The sequence below is a fragment of the Carcharodon carcharias genome, chromosome 3, assembly GCF_017639515.1.
Source record: "Carcharodon carcharias isolate sCarCar2 chromosome 3, sCarCar2.pri, whole genome shotgun sequence".
NCBI classification, from domain to species: domain Eukaryota; kingdom Metazoa; phylum Chordata; class Chondrichthyes; order Lamniformes; family Lamnidae; genus Carcharodon; species Carcharodon carcharias.
Window position 1 is genome coordinate 224,304,808 of NC_054469.1, and position 16,595 is coordinate 224,321,402.

Consider the following 16,595-nt stretch of genomic DNA (forward strand, 5'->3'; position numbering starts at 1 on the left):
CCACATAGCATGAGTTATTAACACCTCAAGAATGAAATGACTCACCGCACCAATTTTTTTAAATTACAGGTTGTTTTTATACATCAGTGAACTCCCTTTTCCACACCTCACCAATCCAGGCTTCGAAGAAAAGTGAGGCGTCTGTATCATTTCCCCATCCAGCAGAAACTATAAAGAAAAACCCAGCAACGTGACAACTCTGAAGGTAAAACCTTGCAGAGAAACACAAATCAAGGGAACAATAATATAGTTCAGTCAGCCTCAACACTAAAGAACTCTAAGACTAAAACACTCCTGTTAATATCTTACAAATTCCTCAAACAAATATGCCTTCATTAATTGTGTCTTAAATCTTGCTGTATTCCAGAAATCTTCCATTCATAGTTCCAGTCGAGGCGGTGTCCAAAACCTTTGCATGGACGTCACTGAAAGCTGTTGCATGCAGATAGACAAAAATACACGTGTCCATGCTTGCTACTTTGTTACTTCCCCTAGGTGGCATTTGTGCCTTAAACTGAGTCTTGTAGTTCATTTATGTACTTTCTCGTTTGCAAGATTACTTAAGGCTGGCAGCTGTGCATTCCCAGGGACCTCCTGGGATTGAAGTGGCTCTTGCATACTGGCAGCTGAGTCCTGATACAAACCAGCTGCAGGTTTCGCTACTTCCGCAAATGAATGGCCCAGTAGGCTTTCTGCCACTTGTGAAGAAATTGGAGGGGAGCTGGTAGGAAGGCCATCCTGAGAAACAGCACCATCAGATGAGTGGTCTCAGTTCCAAGCATGATCCTGCTGTAAAGCTCATTATGGCCACTGATCTGGGCAACAACTGAATTGACGGGGCACCAGTGAATCTGTGAAGTCCTGTTTCATGGCTCGATCTGGTCCGTTAAAGCAGAAATAGCCCTTTTTAACTCTCAATGCCGAAATTCCTATGCTGGTGGCCCTAAGGGCATCTTGCATAGGGACACCCCTACAAATGCCTCTGCATTTGCCACATGCCCCACACTGGGTTAGTGTTGCAAAATCATCTTGCAAAGATGTGCACATGGTTAGCCAGCTGCAACGTGCTGCTTGATATAGATCCTATGATGCTGCAAACATTTGATGTTCGGAATGCCTCTGTCTTTTAAATCCGACTCAGCAACCCAGTTGGCCCTTTGGCCAATAGGTTCAACCTCCTTTGTCAAACACCTTTTGCTCCTCCTCACCTCTCCACCACCTTTCTGGACTCCATCACTTCATTTGTTGCCAGGCTGTTTGCCTGCCATTCAGCCCTGGATGAGTTGCAAGTTGTTTCAGTTAAAGGTTGGGGAGCAAGAGGTCATTGTCTTAAGGCCCTGTCACAAACTCTGGTACTATGTCAATAACTCCATTCCCCTCCGGCTGAACCAGATCGTTTGCAATCTCAATGTCCTATTTTAACCATCTTAAGTTTTCAACCCCAAAACATTTCCACCATAAAGACTGCCTACTTCCAACTCTGTGCTTTGTCCACATTCTTCCTGCCTCATTCATGCTTTTGTCACTTCTTTACTCCAATATTCAAATGCTGGCCTGGCTAGGCCCCATTCTCCACCCTCTGAAAATGTCACCGCATCCAATTCTTGGCTGCTCGGATCTTAACTCGCACCAGGTCTATTGCTAACCTAAGTTAAAAGCAAAAAACTGCGGATGCTGGAAATCCAAAACAAAAGTAAAAATACCTGGTAAAACTCAGCAGGTCTGACAGCATCTGCGGAGAGGAATACAGTTAATGTTTTGAGTCCGTATGACTCTTCAACAGAACTAAGGAAAAATAGAAGAGGTGAAATATAAGCTGGCTTAAGGGGGGGGGGGTGGGACAGGTAGAGCTGGATAGAGGGCCAGTGATAGGTGGAGATCGCTAACTTACATTAGTTCATGGTACGCCTTCAATATAAATTCTCAACCTCATGTTTAAATCCCTTCATGGTCTCATCTCCACCTAGTTCTTCTGGCGTCTCGGCTGCCCCCGATTGGCAGGCTATTTGGCCAATAACTGCTGTTGCTCCAGCAGTCGCCAAAGCAGCCACCCAGTGGTGGCAATGGGTGGGATCAGGCAGAAAGAGAACAAAACCTGTACTGGTTTACAGTCATGTGAAGCAAAGCAGAACTACTGAGAGGGGGAAGTGGATGTTGGAAAAAAACGGAAAAGGTTGGAATTCAGGCCAAAATCGTCTCATATCTGTCTTTATAAAATTCCATGGCTTTTCAACGCCTTTGAGATTTTTTTTTCTTGAAATTTCCATAACTTCTCTGGAACTGGAAAAGTCATTTGCAAATTCCATAACTTTTTCCAGGTTTTCCATGGTGCACAGTAACCCTGTGCTTTTCAAAGTTAAATTACCTGAATGGTTGTTGCTTAAATTTAAGTTCTGCAAATGGCATCTGTATTTTCTTAGGAGTGAGAGGATTCTTAATGTCAAACTGCTGTGCTGTTTAACCAGTATCTCCTTGCAGTGAACTTCATCAGAAAGTAAGCACCAGGTCCTAGGCGATCTGTGAACCCCATCTACTGTACCAGCAATTCACAATCTGCAAGGCAGGATGACTAGGAAAAACTTGTATTTACACAGCACCTTTTACGAACACAGGATGTTCCAAAGCGCTTTACAGCCAATTATGTACCTTTCCAGTGTAGTTAGTCACTGTTGTCATGTCGGAAACGCAGAAGCCAATTTGCGTACTGCGAGCTCCCATAAAACAGAAATGTGATCATGGACAGATAATCTGTTTTTATTAATGTTGAGGGATAAATATCGGTCAGGACACCATGGAAACTCTTAAATAAGACCCAAGCACCGCTGGCTGGCTGCTTTGGAGGGGGGTGGGGAGGAAGAGGGAGGGGAGGGGAGGGGGAAGAGGGAGGGGAGGATGGATGGGGGGAGGGGAGGGGAAGAGGAAGGGGAGGAGGAGGAGGAGGAGGAGGAAGAGGGAGGGGAGGGGGAAGAGGGAGGGGAAGGGGAGGAAGAAGGGGGAGGGGGGAGGGGATGGTTTCAGGTGCTAAGTCGCTTTGAGCCACCAACAGTTGTCAAATGAACTGTGCAAACAAAAGACCGACAAATTAACAAGTCCGGGTCCGCTGGACTGATCCAGATCTTGTAAAGTTCCATTCACTCCTCTTGCATAAGGCTAATGTATGATCCGATTTGGAGATAACACTTTAAACGCCTCTTTTTTTTATTTTCCTCATAGAAACGTCGGAAGCAAATCAACCCCTTCGACGGCCAAGGAGGCGGCGTGTGCGCATGCGTGGGGAGGGCGCACCGCCCGACGGGAACTGTAGTTCGCCGCGGCCGGGGACAGCTGAAGTGCGCCTTGAAAGGGCGACGAGCCGCGCGAAAGGTGGGGGCTGCTCCTCAACGGCCGGGCCGCGCGGACGCCGCTCTCCTGTGACGTGATGGCGTCCACTTGTGAATATTCAGCGCGCAGAGCCACCCTCCCCCCCCCCATACAAAAAAAGCAAATACCCAAGATGTTTTTTTTTATTGTTTTATTTATCAAACTTCTAAAAATCATTATGTTTTTTTCTCTAAAAAAAATCATTTTTTAATATGAAATAAATTATTGACGAATGAAGAGGGGGTGGGTGGGAGGAGGTAGACAGTGATGAATATTTATGAGGGAGGAGCCGTTGGCGGGGGGGTGGGGGGGATGCTGAATTATTCATGAGGCGGAGGCTGCCCTCTCGCGCCCAGTGTAGTCAGCCCGCCCGGTTGAGCTCGAGCGTCTTCCATTCAGTAATGGCGATAGTAAGCTGGAGTCGCTGAGGGAGGGAAAGAAAGCCAAGTGACACTTCCCAAGAATGCTGTCATCCGGCCCGAAATCAAGGAAAGGCGACGCGTCTCGGACCGGCTTTTGAAGAAGAAAAAAAAATTGCGAAGAACGTGGCGTATAATTTTTTGGGTTTTTTTTTGTGAAGGGAGAGAGAAAAAAAAAAACAACAAAAAAAAAACACAACACTTTGGGAACATGGAAGCCGCGTTGGTTCGCGATCTGCAAAGGGAGTGCTCGGGTGTTTCGAGGTGTAAAAGTGTTAAATCGAAAGGCAGCGGCAATGCTGTGAGCGCCGAGGAGTTGCAGAGGCTGGATTCCTGTCGGGAAGGTGGAGGTGGAGGAGGAGGAGGTGGTGAAGTGGGAGGAGGAGGAGGAGGAGGAGGAGGAGGCGAGCAAGTGCTGTCTTCCTCCAGCGCCACCAGCGCCTTGCTCCCTCACCGCAAGCCCGGTAACCAGAGCTGGAACAACAACTCCGACTCCCTGCTGTCGCGCAGGAGGCTGAGGAGGAACCTCTCGGCCACGGCAGCCACAGCCCCTTCTGGCGGCAACAGCCGCAGCTTGGACCGCAGGAAGATGCCGGGCACCAAGCTGACGGCGGCCGACAGGGACTGGGTCCGGGCTGATGTGCAGAGGGGGTGCCTGCACCTCTACGACAGGCACATGTGCTCTTACCTGCGACCTGTCGTCTGTACCCTGGACACCACCGCGGCCGAGGTGGCTGCCAAGTTGCTGCACCCTGGCCAGCCAGGGGGCATGGCAAAGGCCGACGGTGCGGTCTTTGCCCCCTTGGACAACGTTGCTGGCAGAGTGAAGAGCATCAGTGCCAGGTCAGGGCCGGTCTCTTTGGTCAGGCCAGGGCAAACAGACACTTTGAGCACCAGGTCGGCAGATATCGCTGCTAACAAGCAAGGGCATGCGTGTATCGCTGCCCACGGAAAACCAGGATTGTCACTGGGCACTGCAGCCAACGCTGGGCAACACTCAAATGCTGATATCATCTGGTACGGAAAAGATAACACTACCCTTGCCAGGTTTGGGACTTCACTGGATAATCAGAATGCCACGCCGAAGGAAATGAATACTGACAGTACCAGGCAGGTGTACATAGCACCAGTCACTGCCAGAGAAGGACCAAAATCTGATTCTGAAATTAACAGGCTCAGGTCTTCATTGGATAGTAACACTAATCAACTCAAATTGTTAAACAATTCTTTTAAGTTGATGGCTGCAGATAGTGTTACTGCTAGACGTAGACCTTCACTGGACAGCGTCACAGCAAATAATGAAAACATAAATGGCAGTGCCATAAATGATACTGTGGTCAAGGTAGAATATGTGGACCGGTCTGAACTGAGGCGTGACCTCCTTACTAGCAGACAGGGACTGCTGGATGATGGCAGGCTGAATTCTTTTACCCCTGGCACTTTGGGAATGGGAACAGCTGATAGCTTGCTCACATCAATGGTCTATGTGCAACTTCATGGCGAAGCTACTAGAAGGCTGGAGCCGCATGAAAACCCCCTTGAAATTCAAAATGAATATCTCTTTAAACTGGGATTTAAAGATCCTTGTAGGGTGCAAGAGGAGGGAATGGATATTGAAATCGGTTGCCTGATTCGATTTTATTCAGGTATGGTTGTTAGGTTACATTGATCAGTAGCTGTGAGCTTTCTTTACTAAAACAAAATTGGAATGCTACTTGTTAGTAGCGTCTGAATTTTTTTTTTTATTATACATACTCTGAGAAACGTCTGAAATTGATAAACCTATATAGTACAAATATTTAGGAGCAGTTGAGAATTTTCACCTGTTTAAAACAATAAATGCTGATGTTCGTGTGTGTTTTATTTTTCTTTTGGGAAGAAGGGAAAATGGCAGGTAGACAGACGTACACTTGACTGCTTGCAAACATATCTTTTAGGCAGTATTTGAAGTCATGGATGCAGGTACTGAAAAGTGAAATCACAGTAGTCTATAGATTGCAGAAAGGTGAGAATTTATGTTTTTAATGTTTTATAATATATTAAGTATAGTGAGTTAAAAATATTGATATTGAGTAGCATAAATTGTTTATCTGGCATGAACAAAATGCTTTAAAACAGCATTAACATGTATTTTATTAGGCATAGAACATCATACATCATACTTGTCAAAGTTTTAAAAGGGAAATAGCAATGATGGAGGCACAAGTGAGTTAGTTGTATTTTGTTGTTGTGTGAGTGAATTAAAACCCTGATCACACCCACAGTGGAGCATTATATTCCTCTCCCTGCATGCTTTTTATTTGGACGTGTTGCCCCTTTTATGTTTGTGTAGTTGAATTGGCATTCAAGAGTGTTTCAAATGTGTTTGTGTTTTAGTGCATAATGCTGTTTCTGTTAAGGGTTTAAATAATGCAGTGAAACTGCTTGATTCATTTCCAGAATGTGCTGCACAAAAGGTGCTAGAGCTGGGGGTAGCTGACTACACTGGTGACTATTATGAGCTTTATCGTCACTACAGATGGTTATTACGTTCTTCAGGAATGTAAAATAACACTTACACCCACATGGTCAGTGATCTGTGTTTTACATGAAAACGCGACAATATCTTAAATATAAGTATTTGCAATTTCTATGGTTTGTGCCACACCTAGCATGCAAATATACTCTGAAAGCAATTAATGTCCTTAATGTGTGATATGTTATTGAACTATATCCTATCACATAGCATGATTTTACATGACAGGGTAGAAGGAACATCTCAGTTCAGATCATAACCTATAAGTGTACCAGTAGGACTACATTAAATGTGCTATATAAATGCAAGCCTTTAATAATATCATGGTTCTGATTAGTCTGTGTAATTCGTAAAGCGTTGTGAGGAATTCTATGATTAAAAACCCACAAAGTTGTTCACCCAAATACCATTTAACTAAATCAGTTAGATGCACTTCTGAGTGATCCTTGTAAATAATCTTCATGTGTTTTTATGAAATTTATTTGCTTTTGAAGATGCTAGGAGTTGTGTGCGTTGTAATGAAAATCTTGCAAGATACTTGGAGATACAGAAATGGACCTTTATTGAACTACTTAAAAGTGCAATATATAAATTAAACTGGTAAAACTACAGAATTACTTCAAAATCAGTAATTTTAAGAACATAAGAAATAGGAGCAGGAGTAGACCACATGGCCTATTGAGCCTGCTCCACCATTCAGTATGATCATGGTGGATCTTGGGCTTCAACTCCATTTTCCTGCCTGCTCCCCCATAATTCCCTGATTCACCAAAAATTGTCTATCCGAGTCTTAAATGTATTCAAAAATGGAGCATCCACAAAGCTCAGGGAGAGAATTCCAAAGATTCACAACCCTTTTGAGTGAAGTAATTTCTCCAAATCTCAGTCTTAAATGATTGGCTTCTTATCCTCAGCTGCCCCTGTGTTTTAGATTTTATGATTAATAGAGACAATCTTGCAGTATCCACCTTATCAAATCCCTTCAGGATTTTGTAGGTTTCAGTGAGAGAACCTCTCATTCTTCTAAACTCCATTGTAGGACAACGCCCTCTCATCCCAGGTACGAATTTAATGAACCTTTGTTGTACTGCCGCCAATGCACGTATATCCTTTCTTAAATGTGGAGACCAAAACTGCACCCAGTACTCCAGATGCAGTCTCACCAAAATCCTGTTCAACGGTAGCAAGAGTTCTTTATTCTCATACTTCAATCCCCTTGCAATTAAGCCTAGTATGCCATTTGCCTTCCTAATTGCTTGCTGCACCTGCATGCTAACCTTCTGCATTCCTAGTAAAAGAATACTCAAGTCTTTTGGAACATCAACACTTAATATTTCTTAAAAGAGGAACTTGTCTGCAATTTTATTATTAAGACCAAAGTGGATAATTTCACGGTTCCCTATATTATACTCCATCTGCCATCTTGTTGCCAACTCACCAACTTGCCTATGTCTCTTTGCAGCCTCTGTGTCTTCGCTGCAGCTTACCTTTCCACCTAGCTTGGTATCATCAGCAAACTTAAATACATTACTCTTTCTAATCTAAGTCATCAAAATAGATTGTGAATAGCTGAAGCCCCTGCACTGATCCTTGCAGCACTCCACTATTCACTGCCTGCCAACATGAAAAAGCCCCATTTATGCAGACTCTCTGTTTTCTATCCATTAACCAAAACTCTACCATGCTAATGTATTACCGTCAACTCCGTGATCCCTTACCTATTAACCTTTTGTGCGGCACCTTATCAAATGCCTTTTAGAAATACAGGTATACTGTATCTACTGGTTCCCTTCTATCTACCCTCCTAGTTACATTGTGAAAAAACTCTAATAAATTTGTCAAACAGGATTTCCCTTTAGTGAAACCATGTTGACTAGTTCTAATCACACTATGCTTTTTTCTAAATGCATTAAGACTTCCTTAATAATAGATTCCAGCATTTTCCCAACTGATGTTAGACTAACTGGCCTGTAGTTTACTGTTTTCTCTCTCCTTTCTTGAAAAGCGGTGTAACACTTGGCAACTCCCAGTCTAGTGGGGCTATCCCCAAATGTAAGGAATTTTTGAAAATCATAGCTAGCACATTCACTATCTCTGTAGCTATCTCTTAAGAACACTAGGGTGTAAGTTATTAGGCCCTAGGGATTTGTCAGATTTTAGTCCCTTATGTTTCTTCAATATTTTATTTCTGATATTAATTTTCCTAATTTCCTCTTTTTAGCCTCTAGGTTATCGTCTATTTCTTGTATGAAACTTGTGTCCTCTACTGTGAAGACAGACACAAAATATTTGTTTAATGCCTCCGCCATTTGCTTTATTCCCCATGATAATTTCTCTTGCCCCTGCTTCTGAGAGACTAGTGTTTTCTTTAGCTACTCTCTTCCTTTTTATATGCTTATAAAAGCTCTTACATTGTGTTATGTTTTTATGTTATTTTAAATATTTTACATTATGTTTTTATATTGCTGGCTAGTTTTCTCTCATTCTAATTTTTTTCCCTCTAGCAACTTGTTGGTAACCCTTATGCTGGTTTCCAAAACACTTCCAATCCTTAGATTTGCTACTTTTTTTTCAACATTGGTGAGGTGAAAAATCTTCAACTTCATCATTATCTTCATGAAACAAAGTAATTGTCATAATTGAGGGTAATCTGATTTATGTTTCCATTACAGGATAATTCTGTTTGTCATTGATCCACACCGGTAAGCCTTCCGGAGGGGTGGGGAGGTTGCGTGTGGTGTGGTAGTAATGCTTGACTGTCTGTAGTGATAGATTTTCCTTTTGAAGAGAGAGAACTTTGCCATATTCAAACAATTCATCTGTAACTCATGTTCAGTGGCTCAATCCACTGAACAATTTTGAACTTCTTTGCTGTGTAAAGCTGTTGCAAGGGCATGTGGGTACATTTTTAATTTGAAGTTCTTAAATGCCAAATATGCATATATTTAAGGAGGACATATTATACATACATTGTCTTTCAAAAATTTGAGTACTCAACTAATTTGACCATTTTATTATACTGCATCAATTATATTTTAAGTCAGTATAGTTTAATATTGAACAGCATTTAAACTAGAACAAGGTTGGTTTTCTGAATTATTTATTTACCTGAATATGGGTGCGCCCCTGACTGTCCAAACTACCGGGAACACAAGCACAATTTTTAAATGTGGCTGCTGCAGATCAATAGATCAAATATTGCAGTCAGTGAGTGGTCAGTCTCTTGAATGGGTGCCCTAGGGAAATAGTGGAAGCAGCTAGTTCAGATTAATTCAAATGTCAATTAATTTCTTTCAGAAAATTATATTTTGGGATACAGTATATGAGTAATTTGAGACCTGATGTGGTAGGTGTAGCATGCTTGGGAGAATAGATGATCTTGGCTCTCTATCACTGGGGATGTTTTTTGACTTATGTTTAGATCTGTGGTAGTCTAATTGATAGAGATTGATTGCTGTGACCATAACATCATAACACCATTATTAGTATCGTGCATCCGCTAGGATGGCAGAAGGCAAACTAGACGAACCTTTTTCTTGTCTGGCAATTCCTATTTTCTATACTGATTATTATTTGCTATTTAGGTGCCCAGGAGACCTGTAGTCCTAGGTTTGAATCTTATAAAGCATACACTGATTCAAGAATTTCATTAAAAATCCCAACAGAAGGGCGAAGACATATAACTGCAGCCCGTCAGATGCAACTGTTACTTTCAATAGGATGGTGGTTATATAACAACCACAAGTGTAATTGCGTACAATGTGAATGTTGTACTACAGATGTGAATATTTCTGTCACACTGTTATATAGTTTCAATTAAGTTGCTAAACCTTGAAAAATATAGCTGCTAAAGGTTGGATTTATTTTTGATAAATGGCAACAAAGTAAAATAAACCTGTCTCAATCTTTCCAGTTAAGTCTAGAAACAATATTCAAATTTATTTTTCCCTTACTAGTGTACTTTTTTCATGTTTGCTTCCACCTGTAGCACATTCTCTTTCTCCTAACAGTATTGTTTAATTTTGTGGATGACGTTTTTGTGGAATCCTCAAATTACATGTGATACAAATGTAATTATTGTTAGTATGAAATGCATTTTAGCACCAAAATGCTAAACTAAGAACATTAAATGCTTGGAGTGTATTTTAGGCAATGCATTGCAAACTGCCAGAAGCAAGGGCCTGTTGTTTACATTATCTTTTACATTTATCTTATGTTAATATTATCTTAGTGGAAAGATTTTATGGACCAAATGATCACTTATTATTGATCTAAGCAAAAGATGCTTACTCACTGAGTTTTGCAGTCCAATAAGTGCATTGACTTCACAGGAAACAACTATTTTTATAAATTGAAGCCATCAATATTCATATTATAATGAAAAATGAGAGCCTTGGTGAGCTGTAATTTTTACAAAATTACATTGAATCCTCTTAATCTGTCACTGATATAGGAGTACATGGGGCAGAAGCAAAATTCCTGATTAAGATGAATCTGAAAAATAAGTCAAATTGTTGTGTGGCAGTAGAGTTGAAGATGCTCAGATGATTTTGCCCATGTTTTGTGGCAATTTTACTGTCAGTACTGCAATACTTTGTGCATTGACTGTGTAGAATCTTGGTTTAGGGCACTCATTTTCTGATTCTTGTTTGTTCAGTATTAACTTGAAACCTTGCCTGAAGTACAAAGTTTAAATCTCCAGAATCCTTGTAAATTGTAATTAACATCTGCCTCTAATACAAGAAAATTGCCACCGACAGATATATATGATACGTGTGTGCTTAAAACTGCTTTGCAAAGTACATGATGTTTGTCCGATGAGGTATACTTTGGACAAGTTGTTGTGGTCAAAAAGATTATTGAATGACATCTTACAACCACTCCTTTGTCTATGTGAAATAGTTATTAGGCACTGCCATGTTAACTAAAAGCAAAAGCCATTGCAAATATGAATTTTACATGAGGCATATTTAAGTTTGTGGCAAACAATTATAGGTCTGGTGATCTTGTTCAGAATTATTGACGACAAATCTGATTAATTTTTAATGGGCTTGCTGGATACCGAGCTGGTAGCTTCCTGAGTTGGTGTTGCCAGCAGAGAGTCTTACCTGCTGGATCGCCATTTTCGGAAATTATGGGTGGTATTTTCCATCAAATAAATGGAATTGTAGGTGCTATGACTGGGATTTACCTGCATGCACAACCTGCAGGTGAGGTTCTTTGGAAATTACACAAACCCAGAAAATTGAACTCTAAGCTACTTGTTTATAATGTTGAGTTGAAGGTAAGCAGTTTCTTTTTTTGTCCTGTCCTTTCTCTTCCCATGAACTTTCTTTCCTTCCCTTCCCTCCTGAAGATGATTCCCTCTCAGCTCACAGTATTTTTCAAAAGCACAGAAGATAGCAGCTGAACTTGTGCCTGTCCCTACCCAACATCTAAATGCGCTTCCAACAGGGGTGGTTGATAGGAGTTAGAAGCAAAAGCCTTGATGTCTTTCTCCTCCCTAACCTTGCAAATTATAATGTCTTACTGTTCCACTTGGTGAGTGCAGCTAACATCGTACAGACTAAGGATAAAACCTGGGATCTTCTTGGTACACCCACTACTGGCTTCATCAGTTGAGCCACATTGAGCATTTTCACAAGTATGATTTCTGGGTCTGAATTGTCTTGTGTTACTACTGTTTGGTAGAAGGACAACATGATTCCCTTCAAATAAATTTGGTGAATGAGTTCAATAATGTGCTAATTTTATACTACACCTTTTGTGTGCAGGTCACTGAATCATTTGCATTGTGTGTACACATGGAACTTCAGCGAACCTGTCATATGTCTGTCACAGGATATGAATGTGAATAATTGTAATTTTGTCATTGACTTTATCATCTACCAAAGATTGGTGGCATTTGTTTTTGCCTGAAAATACAATGAAAAAGCAGTTAGGCAAATATATTGAAATTGAAATTTAAGTGAGCCAGAAGTAGGGAACTGAAAGGTGTGCACTTTTACTTTGGTTAGAGGGGGAAGAAGATGTGATTTCCCCTTAGTTAACTAGTGGTGGGAGTTTTTGTTGATGTAAATTTTGTAATGGCAATTGTTTACACTCGAGATCTGCAATGTCCTTGTCACCTTACAAGATGACTGTGCTGATGTAGTTATGCTTTTTCTGTCAGTTGCATGATGTAATAACTATATTCCTTTGAAAACTGCAACAAAATGAACAACCATTGGAAACAGGGACTGAGGTTTAATTTGCTTACATTTCAGATCACATTAGAAGCAAGTATACTTAAGTGAGTGTGACTAGCATCCAATACATTTTCTTAACCACGTATTCAACTGATTGGCTTTTTACAACACTGATCAGCAGCAGCCAGATTAACACCACAAAGTACAAGCTTCCAGTTGACAGAAAAGAAGCTGTTTCCAAGAAGATTTAGAACATGCTCTGCAAAAATATAGGTTAAAATTACTAATCAGGCATTAATTCATTTGAGTTTTAAATAGTATTATTCTTCACTGCAGTGATGGATGATCAAACCTAGCTCTTAAAAGGCTAGTATAATTTAGTTTTATATATAAATCGTATTAAAAGTTGAATCATGAAAATGATTCTCAATTATATTTGCCTGTCTACACTTAACCATTTCATTTAATTCACGTCCCCTGTCATTTCAACTATCAGTGTTAATGTTGTTGTAGTATTAATCTTTCTGTTTAAGCTTCTCTAGTTTTTAAAAGCATTCATGTGAATGAATTAAGGTTACTTTTTATAATTGTCTTTTACCAGACCTTCCCATTTGGCAATTAAGAGTAGCGATGTTAACAACCTGAAACTTTAAATGAAAGGCTCTTTTGAAGACCCAGGCTACTTCCTGTGGCCAGTCCAACGTTCCCACGGTTACAGTTGAGGTTGTGCTCAGCCTTGTACTCTCAATTCAGAACCTTGTATCTGAGAGAATTCTTCTTGTGTTGACTACACTTTTTATATGCTACTGATTTATAGACTTGCAATACCAACAACTAAAATCCTACTTTGAATATAACTAGCCTGATCCACATTTTTATTTTAAAAAGCATTCTCTTCAATTGCCCATAAAGGGTGCTTTTTTTACTGCGTAAAAGTTATCTTTTTCAAGAATTTTTGGTATTCTCAAATAATCACCATTTATGTTTTTTTTTAATCTCACGCCATGCTTTGAATATTCAAGCAGCGTGCTTCAGTTACTAAGTTTCCAAGGATCAACTTTTTATATAATTTAGATATAAAACAAAATCATTGCAGTTTTTTGAGAGCTAGGATTGTTCATCCATTAGTGCAGTTAATAATAATACTATTTAAAACTCAAATGAATTAATAATCAGTTAGTAATTTTAGCCTATAGTTTTGTAGAACATCTTCTAAAGCTTCTTTCTTGGATACAGGAAGCTTGTACTTTGTGGTGTTAATCTAGCTGCTGTTTACCAGTGTTGTAAAAAGCCACTCAGTTGAATATGTGGTTAAGAAAATATATTGGAGGCTAGTCACACACACATAAGTATACTTCTAATGTAATCTGCAATGAAGCAAAGTAAATCTCAGTCGCTGTTTCCACACACCCTCTCCTGTCCACACCACGCCAACCCTACAAAAGTATCTGTATAGATTAGTTACATTAGTTTGAGCTGCTTTTTAAAGTCTATGTCTGTGATTGCACATTTTCTTTTAGATGCTTCTGGAAGTGTAGAAGCATAACATGCTGGCTTCATCATTCCTGTTATACTAAAATAAGTGCAATTTGGTAGACCATTTAAAGCGGGTAAAATCATGCTCAAATTTAAAAAAGGCCTTTAGACATCGGAGACTAACTTGTTCTAGATTTATTAAACCTGGCCTATTTTGACTGAAAAACTTTAATATTTTCATTCAGCAGAGCTTCTAGATACTTATAATGGAACTGTCAGGTTCATGATTCTTGGTTCTGCAGCAGTTAACATTCAAAGATGTGAACTGACACTTTTCCCTCGAGCTAACTTAGTCCCCAAGGAACTACTTCTTATTTTTTTCTAAGCTAATTAGGCATTGCGACTGACATCTTGAGCAGTCCTGTTTAAATCTTCTGTGGTGTTTGTAAACATCATAGGAATCTGTAGTCTACTGATGGTGTGTGCTGCCAATACTTTTTGTTATAAGCTGGAGAACAGGAGTTTCAGTAAGCTGTTTCTAATATCAAATATACAACAGGAACAACTGGCATCACAGGTACAGATGCAGAGTCAAAGAAAAACTTATTGGGAGGGATGAGCAAAAGCTTGGTCAAAGAGGTAGTGAAAGGAGAGTCTTAATGTAGCTGAGGAAGATGGGAAGGTAGGGGCTTTAAGGAGGAGATTCAAGAGCATGGATACTAAGGCAGGTAAAGGCATGACAGCTAGTGTTGGGTATGGAGGGTGGCACTGGAGGTTTGAATCACAGGAATGGAGATTTTTGGAGTGCAGCAGAGTTAGTTGGGGAGGGGTTCAGCTATGGAGAGATTTAAACATGAAAATTATCATTTTAAATTTGAGAAATTGGGGCACTGCAAGCCATTCTAAGTCAGCAGGCACAGGTTGGTCGGTAAGCAGAACCTGGTGAGTAATAAAGCAGCAGAGCTTTGAGTGAGCTGTAGTTTAGGCAGGGTGGATGATGACAGGCTGGTGAGTAGAAAATTGTAATGTTTAGGTGCGGTGACGACAAAGGCATGTTTGAAGGTTCAGTGATAAATGTGCTGAGATAGGTATGAAAGTGCTTGATGTTATAGACGTGGAAGTAACATCCGAGGACATGGAGTTGGAAGTTGAGTCTGGGGTTTGTGTTAGGGTACCAAATTAATGAGTGGTCTGTTCAGCCTTAGATGGTGGCATGGAAGGGCATGGATTTAGTGGCGATGGTATGGAGTTTGTGACAGAGGATGAAAATTATGGCTGCCCTAGAAAATCCTAAAACAAAAGGGATACCATACTCATTCCTTATATTCAGAGTTGTAATAATAGTCCTAAACATCCCTAACCTGTCAGTTTGAAATAATTGTTTCACTACACTGTATGTAAAAGAGAAGGGGTGGTAGAAAGTGGTGTCTTGGCACATTGTACACTAGACGTTACTGACCATCTGCATATTCTAGGGCAGATTCCACAATGTTTAAAAAAAAATGTTGCTTTGCAGCATCTCCAGGCAATAGCTTGAATGCTTTAAAGGGTATGATTTTTAAATGTTCATTGATCTTTGCAACTCCATTTTGCACATGTCTGTTTCTGTGAATTTTGACCTTGCATGTTTATAGCCTGATTTTTCTTTTGGTTTCAGGTACCCTTGTGTTTAATTCTCTGGCCAGCCTTTATCCTTAAGTGGCCACTAATCTTACTATGTCTGACATACAACCACAGATTTTGTTACACCCTTTTTTTTTGCCATGTTTTCGTTTTTCTTATCCTTTCAAGTTTTATTGTGTTTGCTTCCTTTATGCTCCTTTTTCATATTTATTTGCTTATGGGGCCAAGAAAAAGAGAGGTTTTTTTTTACACAATCGATTTCCTTGCAGAATTTTTCAGAATTTTTCTCTTTAATTGGCCTATGCTTTTCCTCTGCATTATTGCATCTCAGAAGATTCCATGGTTGCTGGGTGGGATGTGTAAGGGCAGACCCCATTACTTAAAACATCAATATTTAAAATGGACAGTTGCTTATATTGGCTAAAAAGTGATGACCATTATTCATTACCTCATTAAGACACACTGAATGTAATAAAAAGAATCTATTGAGACAGATGTCATTTTAATATTTCATATATTTGGATGGCAATCTTCTACACACACATACAGGTTTGGTATGCAATTACTGCCCCCCCCCCCCCCCCCCCCCCCCCCCCCCCCCCGCCACCCGCCCCACCACCACTAAGGATTAGCCAAAATAGGAAGAAAACTCTTCCAGTGAATTTATGCATACAGTCCATTGGCTGTAATATATGGCTGGGATTTGAAAACCATCTGATACATATGGACCTCTGGTAACTATTTTTGTCACATTTCTTTCAGCTGTGATGTTTATGATGTAACCACAAATGCTTAAAATAAATAATGACTGAAATTAAGCCATTACTAAATTCACAATGTAACTTTTAACTGCATGAAGACTCTTAAATCTCTTAAATGAAACCGATTTAAATCCTTGTTGAATATTTGTTGTTGTTTGTAACAAAGTTAATAATGCTGTAGTGGGAGCTACCTTTTCTGTGGCAGTTCTTTTAAAAGAAATTGAATTATTTTAAATTTTATTTAAGATATCAC

General features: G+C 40.1%; 1 protein-coding gene across 1 annotated transcript in view; it reads left to right on the top strand.

The window, feature by feature from the left end:
• Positions 1 to 4,182: 4,182 nt before the first annotated feature.
• The window catches only part of LOC121276091 (PH domain leucine-rich repeat-containing protein phosphatase 1-like), a gene marked incomplete at its 5' end in the record, with an annotated part of 168,717 nt that continues 156,304 nt past the window's right edge, over positions 4,183 to 16,595 (top strand). The window contains one exon of the mRNA XM_041184027.1: positions 4,183 to 5,425. Coding sequence (XP_041039961.1) covers positions 4,183 to 5,425 — 1,243 coding nt within the window. The remainder of the gene's footprint in view (positions 5,426 to 16,595) is intronic.